We start from the raw sequence: 12,199 nt of genomic DNA, 5'->3' as shown, positions 1-12,199 counted from the left end.
CCCCTGGGGCAGTGAGGCCCCCCTTTGTGGTGTGGGAGGGGTCCCCACTGGCAGTGATGCCCCCCCTTGTAGCGTGGGAGGGGTCCCCTGTGGCAATGAGGACCCCCCTTGTGGTGTGGGAGGGGTCCCCACTGGCACTGATGCCCCCCCTTGTGGCGTGGGAGGGTCCCCCATGGCAATGAGGACCCCCCTTGTGGTGTGGGAGGGGTCCCCACTGGCACTGATGCCCCCCCTTGTGGCGTGGGAGGGTCCCCCATGGCAATGAGGACCCCCCTTGTGGTGTGGGAGGGGTCCCCACTGGCAGTGATGCCCCCCCTGTGGCGTGGGGACCTGGCCCGGTTCACCCTGCCTGGGCAGCAGCGGTGCCTTGTTTTCCTCATCGTCAGGATTTACAGGCATTGTAAAGCATCAGAGGTGTTAGAAGTAGCTCTGAATCATAAGCAGGCAGTGAGTCCCCCCTGTGGTGTGGGAGGGATCTACTGTGGCAGTGAGGTCCCTGTGGCGTGGGAGGGTCCCCCCCGGGACAGTGATGCCCCCCCTGTGGCGTGGGAGGGGTCCCCTGGGGCAGTGAGGCCCCCCTTTGTGGTGTGGGAGGGTTGCCCCTGGCAGTGAGTCCCCCCTGTGGTGTGGGAGGGGTCCCCTGTGGCAATGAGGACCCCCCTTGTGGTGTGGGAGGGGTCCCCACTGGCAGTGATGCCCCCCCTTGTAGCGTGGGAGGGGTCCCCTGTGGCAATGAGGACCCCCCTTGTGGTGTGGGAGGGGTCCCCACTGGCACTGATGCCCCCCCTTGTGGCGTGGGAGGGTCCCCCATGGCAATGAGGACCCCCCTTGTGGTGTGGGAGGGGTCCCCACTGGCAGTGATGCCCCCCCTGTGGCGTGGGGACCTGGCCCGGTTCACCCTGCCTGGGCAGCAGCGGTGCCTTGTTTTCCTCATCGTCAGGATTTACAGGCATTGTAAAGCATCAGAGGTGTTAGAAGTAGCTCTGAATCATAAGCAGTTAGAAAACGACCCGCATTTCACCAAATCTCCCAGTTAGAAAACGACCCGCATTTCACCAAATAACCATTTTCAGCTCCTGCAGGTGGAAGAGTGGGCCAGCGTAGTGACAGGCTGGCTGTGGAAAGCAGTGACAAGGGACAGCCAGTCTGCAGTCGGCCCTTATGTCACCTGTTGGCATTGCATGCTCAGGAGAAAGGTGTGCGAGTGCCATCAACACAGCTGCAGTTGTTGGTTTATAAACTCTAACCCAGATGCCCCTCAAAGTTACAGAAACTTTAAGAATGCCTATAAACTGCAGGCGGCTGAGCGTGTTGATCATTCCTGGCATTTTGTCAGCTGAGAATTTTCTTCCCACTGGATATCTTTTGATAAGGAGGTTGCCTTTTCCTTCAAGTCAGCTGTCTTTCTACTGTCTTTACTTGCTAGGACATTACTTGGACATGCACAGCCTTGTTTGTTCTTGTCTCATGTATGAAGCGTCAAAAAAGACGGGAAGAATTTAAGTTCAAGCTTTCGTGCAGGTCTCAAGAATGTTTGTACCCTTTTCGGTGTCCTTTTTATCCCCCTCTCTCCTCAGATGGAGGAGGTAATTATCAGCCTATGGAAGAAACAAGCACATGGAAGGTCTCTTTGGTAAACTTTGTGGTATGAAATGCTACTGAGCAGTGGATGTAAATGTAGCTATAAATAAAAGCTGTAATAGAAGGTAACTAACAGTTCTCACATTTTTTAATTAGAATTGTTACAGCGGTGTGGCAAGATGCAAAACACAGAAACATTGTGTGTGGTTTTTTTCCTGTTGTTTTTTACTTTGCTGCACAGTGAGAGCACAGGTACAGTTAGTGAAAGTACTTAAAAGCAAACGTTTCCCTGCTTCTGACAGTATTTGAGGCATCCCTTTCAGTGCGGTTTTCTTTTCTCTCCCTGCCCCCATCCTTTTACAGGGGAACCCTGTTCTTACTCAGAGTGGCGTAAGGACAACATTCTCACTTTTTTAATGGAAGGAGGCTTGGGTTCTATACATTTATCTCTCAGAAAATTACTCCAATGTTCCTTTAAAGCAGCAAACTGATTTAAAGTCATATGCTTTTCAATTAAATGTTAAAGCTACCCCTTGCAAAGTCTGTTTGAAAACAGTATTAGAAACTGTAAGGCCAAACCTGATCCATAATGCTATTCAGTAACATATATTCTGTTGAAGTCAAGACTTCAGAGTTTTGAAGAGTTGTGTTGCACAGGGAGCAGGAAAGAGAGAAGATACTTTCACTTGCCAGGTCTGGATGTTTTTTTAAGGTACTTCTCATGAGGTTTGGATGGTCAAAAGTATAGGGTAACCCCCCCATTTTGTTTGTATTGTGACTGTGAAAACAGGTTAGAATGAAAAGGTATGCAATGGCTGATGTGAGGTTACATTTGCTGCTTCAGAAGTTTGCCTTACTGCTTGTAGTTCAGACTTGACATCAACAGAAAGAAGGCAACATTCAATTTTTGTTCTATCTTGAAAAAATTCCACAGAAGTCCAAGCATCCATCTTTAAGCCAAAATCTGTTTTTATTCATGGGGGTCATATAAATTACAGATGTTACCAAACTATATACACAATTGCTCTTGTTGTTTTGGAAAATTATTTATACATGATGCTTTCCAAGAGAAAACGACATCTTATCTGCAACTTGCTTTAAATCACTCAGATTAATGGAGAGAGATGCGTTCATTTGTTTAAATCTACTCCCACGTATGACAGAAATATCTCCCTATTTGTTCCCATTCACTTGCTTTCAACTAATGTCATTAGTAGGAATGAGAGGCATGAGTAAAAAAGGAGAAATGAAAGTAAAATCCAGGTCTTACTGATTCAAGGAGGATATGTTTTCATCCCATGTATCCAATCAAGAAGAATATAAGGCGCAAATGCTCAAGTGTTTGTATCTATTTCAAGAACTTTGCGTGCTTTAACCGTGTGTTCTGCAGACAAGAATGAAATCTTGAACGAGCCTGCATACATGAAATACAGTGGCCTTGGAATTGCCTGTTTATTGTTCTCTTAACAGAGGTTTTAGGGATAATATAGGGGAAAAACCCCAACAACAAACCCAAACAACCCAAACCTAGCACTAAACAGTGCCTGTCAGAAAAAAAAAAAGAATATTTTTAAAAGGCAATTTACCATTTATACAAAACCCAGTAATTCTGCTTACTAAATGAGTCTTTGAGAGGCATGCAATATTCTGTCATGTGGCACAAATTACCCAGTGGTCAGCAAATGCTGCAGGTCTTCAGTAACTATTTTTTTAAAACGGTGCTTCCCGGTTTGTGTTTACCAGATAGTATCCAAACTCTGCCAGATCAGGATTTTTTCTTTGCAGACTTTCTGATAGTCCTTGCTGCAGCATCTGAGTGCTTCATGCACAAATAGATTTACTCCTGCAACTATTTTGTGAGAGGGGGAAGTTTTACTAACCCTCTCTTCCAGTGGCTAAATGAATGCAGCCTTTTTGACACCACAGGTTTTGTGTCAGTTTCCTTTCTTGTCTTCCCAGACTTGCCGCCTTTGCTTCCACAACTTCTGCTGTGGTGGCAGATAAAAATCTATGCTGAAAGTAGCTCATGTTTGGAAAGCAAGCAAACCCTGGACGTCTGTGGCACGTTTGAACTCAAGAGGGATGAGAATCTTGGCTTTAAAATAGAAGCTAAACCAATGGTATACAAGATGATGATTAAAGAGAAACTATTTAACATAATAAATCCTAATTTCCCGAAACACATTAATATCGTTAATTATCCGTATAGGCTGTTTTCAGAAGCAAAACATTTTGATTTTATACTGTCATATTTACAGCAATTCTATGGATGTTAATTCTGCAAGTAAGATTTATCCCTGCTGGGCCCCACTGAAGTCAAATGACTTCCAAGCCAGGAAGTATTTGGCCTTTTATCAGTGAGGACAGCAATTCTGACTTGCAGGAGGCCACTGTAATCCCTAGGGAGAAGAGTCCTTGTTTACACGGTGTCGATAACAGAAAGAGGCCCAAGAAATAACATCATAATGTTTTACGGGAGATCATGATTTACAAAGATGATAAACATTCACTGCATCCTTAACCCGTCCAGTGTTCACACAATTACTAATTTTTCCAGTATGTGAACTTCACTCAGTTGAGTAAGGAGAACTCAGCTAGAAATAAAAACAAAAAAGGAAAAGATTAGTCTCATGGAAGTTACTGATGCTCGTTCAGAAATAACTGCAGCTGAAACCTTCTCTGGCTCAAAGCACCCGTAGTGTCATTTTGACAGCGTAACACAAACTGGCAAGGACCTGAGGATCCACTTTATAATTCTCATTATAAATGGGCATTACAATGCTCATTATAAAACACTATGTGGTAAACAGTTGCAATAAAAATGATATATATTTTTATATGATCTCTTGTAGTTCTTGCAGCCTATGGATATGTAAAGCAGGGTTTTCACAGGAGTCTTGTTTTCCCAGTGGATAGGGGAATCTGGAGAGGGGGGAAGCAGGAGGGAATTCAGCCAGACTGCAGAAAGTATATCTTCCTAAGACTGAGTTACTTAATTGCAGTATATTTTGTCCTGCTGCACATTTCACTCTTGTTCTCTGCATCTCACACAGTACTTCTTTTATTGGCATCTCATGGAGAAAAAAGTGTTGCTTTATTAAAGCAGATGGTCTGCTTTCCGAATTTAGCTAGCTATTCACCAGGGTAGATTGATGTGTGAATTTGCAATGATAAAGAAAAGCCCCCTATATTGTTCTCATTTTCCATTACCAAGATAAATAGAATGGAAAGAGGAGGGAAGGAGTTCTTTAAAAATGTTTCAAAACTATTTTCTCCCCCAATCTCTAGCAGAATTTGAAAACACTTCTAGTAGGAGCCTCCAGAAATGCACCTACCATCTAGCAGCACTGAACCACTTCCTTAAAAACACACAACATGCTTGTATTTGAGTCTCCCAGTTAATCACCAAACACATTGTGCGGTTATGACCCCAGAAGATGGTGATGGTCACAGCTGGTTTGGAAGCTCTGGACAGAGCTGGTTTGAGAATTACTCTGCATGCCAAATGAATCCAAAATTGTTTGGAGCCTGATGATAAACAAAAGTGAAGCCAACTATTCTTTTTGCTGCTGAAACTTTGGGAAATGCCAATGTGTGTGTAGTTCACAAATGCACTTTAGGTCAGAACTCTTTTCGTACATAAATATCAAAGAACAAATGGGTGGGGGCGTGTCTCAGATCGGGTGCGGCAGGTTTTAATGCAGAACTTTTATTCAGCTAAAATTTAAATAATAGGCTGAAGAACTATTTTGTCATGCATACTATCAGAGGAAAAGGTGAAGAAGCAAAAAAAGATATTTTGCTTTTGAACAGGTCTTGAGCTTGGTGTATATTAAATAACTCCTCTATTTGTATATATAATTTGACTGTACTTCCAATCATCAACAATCAGGATTCTAGTTTAGCTTTATTCTGGTTTGGGGTGAGAGGGAGTGTTTACAGAGTGGCATTTGAAGGGGAGTTGACAGGCTTTTAAATACATAACCATTTTAAGATCATAAATCATTGAACATACAGAAAACTAAGAGCTAGTATTAAAAAAGGAGGTTTTCTTTTTGAGCTGTTAAATCCAAACCACTGCTGTGTTTCCTGATAGAAGTCTGCTGGACAAATCCCCAGTGAGTACACACGAATGCTCAAAGTACTCTAAATCACAATGGTTCAGAACACAGTTTCTAGTCAGTAAGCAAAAGAGGAAAATTTTTTAGTAGAACATTGCTACAGTATTTTCCTATTCTTTCTATATACTTAGTGAATATTAGTTCTACTTGCTAAAAATGTTTTGGTTTACTTTTAATTTCTCACTTTGGTACCCCATGTAGAAACTTGCAGCACTGAAAAGTTGTGCAAGTTTGCTGAATCAGAACTTTTTTATGTTCCTTGTGCAGCTTTCCCAAGCAAGTCAAGTCCTTTGTGCTATCTACAGAATTAGGGTAATCGTGATGTATCTGTCAGTGTAAAGGCTTTGTTTGTGCAACAGGTCTGGGATCTTTGAATTGTGACAGTCATGGTTCATTGGCCAGCGTGTTAGATCATTTCATATAACACAGTGCTTCCGACTATGCTTGCAGAGTCCTGTCCCATTTAGAATCTGAAAAGTCTGCACCACCATTTCAGAATGTAATACAGTAAGTGATGAAAGAACTCTAATTTTTTCATAATTGTACAAGCAGCCTTTTTATAACCAGCGTCTCCCATTTGCCCGTGTATTAACGTGAATGGAAAAGTTTGCAACGTACGGCAGTTTCAATCACTGTGGGACTCAGGTGTTCTCTCAGCACAGCATAAACGCTTGGAGACATTGGAAGAAGATCTGATGGAGAGTGTGGCTCTGTAGAATCATTTAAGCTTAAAAAAAACACACACACAAAAACCACAAAAATAATTTTAAAACCAACTTAAATCCCTCCAACTTGATGCATAACAGTGGAGTAGTGCTCGCCGGTGGCCCTGTAAGCACATGCTAACAACCTGGTATACATTTAAAAATGTAGGAGGGAAGAGAGGATAAACACGACTCCTGTAACACCAGCTGTTGGAGAGAAAAAGGAGTCAGTGAAAGAGAAGTAGATCAGGGTACTGTAAAATCTGCATTCAGTTTTTTCAAATGTTTTGCCATCTGGATGGGAAAAACACTGTAGAAGTGAAGTTCTTTACTTCTCTTTCTTGTCTTTAGTAGTCCTTGGCCAAATAAAAACATGCATTGTGTTGCTATCCCAAACTATTTGAACAGGGGAAGGCAAGCTGCAAAAAACTTTGAAACAGTATGCAAATTTAATAAAAATAATATTTGAAGTGTAATGCATGTGTAAGGATACTTACATTTTGGAGACTGGGATAAACACAGAAGGAACATAACCTTTGCCTCCTCCGTCTGAGGGCTTTGAGACTAAAAGTCAATATAAGAGAAATTAAATATTGCCTAGTACTTTTATTACTTATTTGAAGTTGATTATTTGCTTTAAGTGCTGCAGACCATAATATATTAAAAAAGAAACATGCCTGTTTATGTTTAAATAAGCAGCCATTAAAATTAGGGGAATTCCTGAGATTAGCCTTTGAGTTCAGGTCTTAGTCACATAATTGACTGTGCTCCCTTGACATGAATCGTCATCTCAGAATATAATACAGCAACTGATGCAAGAGATCTCGTTAGGGCTTCAAAACTAAATATACTGTAACTATACAAGCTTGGCACTTCTGAGCCTCTAGATTTCGATTCCGCAAATGCTTGCTGAGAGCTCTGTCTCTACAGATACAGCTTCAGCAATGTCTTTTACATGAAATTAAGCATATACATAAATTTTTAGAGAGCTGGCCCATTAGGCAAAGTCCACGGAAGTAAAATGAGGAGGAAAAACATTTGTAGCCTCCAAGTATTTTTGGGTAGTGTAGGGATTTGAAATAAAATGGAATTGTAACCTTTTATACTGAAAGATCAGAAGAGTGTGTATTATCTCTTAACAAAATCAAGGCTTTGAGGGCTTTTTTGAGAGAAGGCAAGTTTGATCTAAAAATGGCCTGTCTTGTAACTTGAACAAGAAAGAGTATGGGCCTGAACGTGTTTGGAGCTGTTCTTGTCTAGCCTTTTTGTTTTTTCCAGTGCAGTTGCCAGGGTTTATACTGCTGGAATAAAGCTGTTTGGAAAATACAGAATTTCCTTGAAATTGAAGACACAGCATGCTACAGTGTAACACAATTATGAAGCTGATAGGCAGGATGACTTTTCAGTTTAATCTCTGAATACCTGAGCACTGAATTTTGTAATGCATCGGTCAGAAAAATCCTTTTTTTTTTTTTTTTCTGGCTCTTTCTACCCTAAGATCTATTTCTTATCTTCTTTTAAATACTGTTGTCATTGTCTATAATGTAGCCTCTAAGACCTGGGATATATTTACAAAATGAAGCTGTCTAAATGATAGACACATGCTAAAGCAGTTCCCTCCCTTCCTGTTCCCTTCCTCTTCTCCCCCATTCCTTAAATTGGCTCTTGATTTCGCAGCTGTTTTGCAGAAAGAGTAAATAGAGAAATGGAGCCCAACCTTCATTTGGCTGACAGCTGTAGTGTTTGCCAAAGGCCTTATCTTTGGGAATGTCTGGATACAGATACTTCAGAGGGTTTTCAGGAACGTTGTCCGCCATAATAACTTTGTAATCACGCAGTATATCGGCAAAAGGCAGTGCAGATAAGCGACCTTTGTTATAGGGTTCCACTGAATGAAATGTTACATCTCCTGTAAAAATACAAAGGCACCGCAGCCGCTGATAACTGGTAGTTGGAACATATTTGTGGCTTTCTTTCAGAGTGTACACGGGCGTGAGTTTTACCTGTTTGTACCAATGTTGGTATCTTTCGAGTTATACTTTCTGCACACATTGAAACAAATGTAAAGCCTGCAGTAAGCAGGTACACCTCCTGGTGAAGTCTTGTAGTTAATGTAATGAACTGAAAGGTAGACTTTCAGAGTTTCGATTTGTGTTTCTGTAAATGTGATACTTGTATCTTGCCCAAAACCATACTAAGACATGGTACGCGTCGATTTTACTTTTAAATCAAAGAAACCATGATTCCTGTGTTACAGCTGTATTGCAGAGTTTTAGGTTTATGTTATTTTTTTAAAGTTATACTTACCATTTTCTAACTGATCCACCCAAGTAAAGGTAATTCCACCCAGATTGCTTTCACTAAACCTTAGCAAAAATGTTCCCGGTGTCTTGTCTTTGAGCAAAATTCGTTCCTTCTCTTTGCTTACAAATCCCATTATGTACCTGAAGTGTAACAGGAAATCATGAGTTTGCTTTTGGAAAAAAAATACAGATTTCAATCTGTGCAATGCATCTGGCCAAACTTTATATACAAACTTTATATAGGTGTTCAAAGCCTGGTTACAGAAGCTTTATAAGGTCTTGAAACTACGACAAAAGCTTCACGTGAGTTACATGTGGAGTATGGCATTGAGCTCAAAGTACTGTGAAGCATGATGAAATTTATCAGAGTACTTGACCGTACACTGACAGAACTGATAAACAGATCTAAACCTGCATTTCTAAGAGATTCAATGGTCCTCCCTGTTGGCAAAAGTTTCAAGAAGTTAGAAATGGGAAGAGGGAGACAGAAGTATTAAACTCTTTGCAAATTTTCTTCTGCATAGCCAAAACTGAGATTAGTAAACAAAAAAGACAAAGCAGAGAGAGATAAATCTACATCTGTTTCCTTGTTGCTCACCCGTCAATCCAAAGAGGAAGAATGTGTTTTTTAATTAAGTCCAGAATGGCTTCAAGCCAAACCCAAAAGGTAAAAGACTTCCCAGGCAAATGTTCCTAACGGTTAAAGAAAAAAACCAAAACAAAAAACATGAACAAAACCAACACACACGAAAAGAGAATTGTGGGAGTGTTGTTACCCAACATCCACACGACATGGCTATCTCAGTTTGTTAGGAATAATCTAGTTTATTCAAGCGAGAATGACAAATTTGAACTGCTGTTTTGAGTAACATCTGTCTTTCAGCCTGACATAAAACCAGTTGATTTTTAAGATATGCACTGTAAGCACTTCATTTAAAAAAAAAAATAAAAAAAAAATCACATTTATTGTTTCTCCCTGGTTATGAAATTACTTTTTGAGAGAAATGATGACGAGAATTCCCTTCCAAGTTTCTATATGTGTTTAAATAATGTAGTTAGTAAGAATAACATGGGTTTACTCTTCTTTCTCAGTAACTTTTCTGTTCCCCATCAAAGTTACTGAATGTGTCGATCAACTCGAAGTAATTTAGGTCACAACTGAGCACATGAGAAAATTTACTGTATGCTTTATAAAAAATGTATTGCATGCTTTGATAGCACAATCTATTGATCATTTACAGAAATATATTCAGTACACTATAATGGTAGTTTCTGATCTCTGTAGCAATGTAACTCAGCAGATCTCTTAGCCCAAGCTTTAAACTTCTCTAAATATTAGTGTCCTAAAGAAATTTTTACAATGAATGCGATTGTGCTGGGCTATAAGTCCCACATATGTCAAGTGGGAATCTTTTAAGTAGCATTAGAGAGACAGTTAGACGTGCATGTGGGCATAAAGATAAACAAGAGTCTGGTTTTACTTTTGGAACCGTACCTTGCAGAACTTTGCCCAGGATAGTTGATAATCGTTATAACTGACTTGTTGGCCTGAGAGAAAAAAAAAAAAACAAAACCAACCGACAAATGGTGAGTCTATTTTTCTGAGGTTTTGCAATAGATATAGTTTGATAGCTATATAGTTGCAGGGGGTAGTACAGTACATCCAGACTTGGAGAGGGATTGAGAGGGGCATACTAAGTTGCTTTAGATCAATTTTTCTGTATCCTTTGGAAGCACATGATGCTATTTGCCTAAAGTAGTCTGGGACTTTGTTTCTGCAACACTGTATGCTCAGTTTCAGTTTTTAGCTCAAGTGTTGATTCTCTTGGCCGCCTTAAGCTCCCATATTTTAAGACAATTTATTTTTTTCTTCCTTACGGTTCTTGCTGATTTACAGTGACAACTCTCTGCTACTTCAACTAAGCAAGAAATCTCTGAGAAACCATCAGAAAAGTGACTGCTATCCAGGGAAACCAGTCTTTGCTTCCCAGCTTTGAAAGCAGCAAAAGTAAAGATTCCCCCCCATCTTTGACAGATGCTTTTGTTCTTGCCCAACAGTAGAGGTATCGTTACACCCTCAGCCTGGAGTTTCTTTCAGCTCACAGTATATTTTAGAATTGTTTCTTTCCCAGAAACAGATAAATATTTCTTCTGCCAGCTTTCCCTAGGGCCTCTCCCTTCCGGGGGACAGTCAGATTCAAGTGTTGAATAGTTCATCTTGCTGAAGGTATAGGGCTTCTTTGCTATGCTGTCACCAGTGAAAGATGGGTCCCACAATTAAACAGACCCACAAGGACAGATACTTAAAATGAAACAAAACCCAAACCAAACCCCATAAGCAAGCAAAAATACTTCCTTTTGATTTCAGATGCATGAGATAATTACTTGCTAAGGAAACAAAATAGCATCACATTGTGACTCTGATGCCCTCTTTCTTCAGTTTAGCAGCCTGGAAGTTCAGAAGTTGAATCACTTTGTGGTAAGAATAAGCTGACGTGTGCTTTTCTTTAAAGCAAAAAAATGTCATTGTGGCATTTTTGAAGTCAGCTCTGGAAGCAGAGGTCATGGTCACAGTCATTACCTGTGCCTATCAAATACAAGAGTCTAAAAGCAAATAAAATCTGTTTATTTCTACAATCTTACCCGTAAGTTTCTCTGCCAGCATGTTGAGCTGCTCAGAATTGAGTCCACGACCAACATATGATGAAAATTGCCAGCTCAGTACTTCTAAGAGCTGACTTAAAGTGGCAGCAGGGGGATTGTTGAAGAAAGACAAATTCTGCAACAGAATTAGTGCTTGTTTAGACAGTTAGCAACCATGAAATACACTACAGGCTGTAAAAGAAAGCTGCAAGTACTCAAGCAGAATCCAGAAGTCTTAAAATGAGGTGTGTGTGGGGGATACCTTCGGTAAATGACTGCTGGCCCTTCCACCTGCAGCCACCCAGCAAGGTCCACTGGGATGGACCTTAAAAGAGTGAGAGTCTATGTGTGCATCTTGAATGATGAAATACCTTGCTGTGCTTCTCATGGTATCATACGTTAAGACAGTGAAAATACGCTTAAAGCCTATGCAATAAATGTAGATACTCCCACTATAAGGTGTGGTGCATAGAAATCCCAAACTTTACATACTCTAATGGCCACATGTTCTTGAATCATTTGGTTTATCTTAGTTTTTCTTTTAGTTTCTGGACTGTATATGTAACGAACATCCTGTGCGGAATACTCTTTGGAATATCACGGAGTGATAATGAAGCCAGCTGGCCTGCTTTCATTCTGAGGCACACTCCCTGGTAAACTATCTTACCCTTTCTCTCCTGTGAATGTCTATGTGGCTGCCACTAATCCCTGACTGAAAGCCTGAGAACCATTGACAGCACTATTCTACAATCTGCAAATACAGTAACAGTGACTGAACCTAAAATATCTGCTGAGCCAGCTGGAGCCTGAGAAAGACTGATTCTGCTTTTGCCTATGGTCAAAGCCA

The 12,199-nt window shown here is 40.7% G+C and overlaps 1 protein-coding gene across 3 annotated transcripts in view; it reads right to left on the bottom strand.

Annotated features, from left to right (window-relative positions):
* Positions 1-2,532: 2,532 nt before the first annotated feature.
* The window catches only part of STAT4 (signal transducer and activator of transcription 4), a 43,107-nt gene continuing 33,440 nt past the window's right edge, over positions 2,533-12,199 (bottom strand). The window contains exons 16-23 of one of the 3 annotated variants that reach the window (XM_014954759.1): positions 11,353-11,488; positions 10,205-10,257; positions 9,308-9,402; positions 8,714-8,850; positions 8,124-8,315; positions 6,904-6,970; positions 6,321-6,429; positions 2,533-4,175 (exon numbers count right to left, since the gene is read on the bottom strand). In XM_014954759.1, coding sequence (XP_014810245.1) covers positions 4,149-4,175; positions 6,321-6,429; positions 6,904-6,970; positions 8,124-8,315; positions 8,714-8,850; positions 9,308-9,402; positions 10,205-10,257; positions 11,353-11,488 — 816 coding nt within the window. In that variant the 3' untranslated portion in view covers positions 2,533-4,148. Of the gene's footprint in view, positions 6,430-6,903; positions 6,971-8,123; positions 8,316-8,713; positions 8,851-9,307; positions 9,403-10,204; positions 10,258-11,352; positions 11,489-12,199 lie in introns of all 3 variants that reach the window. The other 2 variants (XM_014954758.1, XM_014954760.1) reach the window with 2 other exon arrangements.

The sequence above is a fragment of the Calidris pugnax genome, unplaced genomic scaffold (genome assembly GCF_001431845.1).
Source record: "Calidris pugnax isolate Ruff unplaced genomic scaffold, ASM143184v1 scaffold103, whole genome shotgun sequence".
NCBI classification, from domain to species: Eukaryota; Metazoa; Chordata; class Aves; order Charadriiformes; family Scolopacidae; genus Calidris; species Calidris pugnax.
The sequence above is the reverse complement of the archived record's forward strand: the minus strand, read 5'-3'. Positions and strand labels throughout refer to the sequence as shown.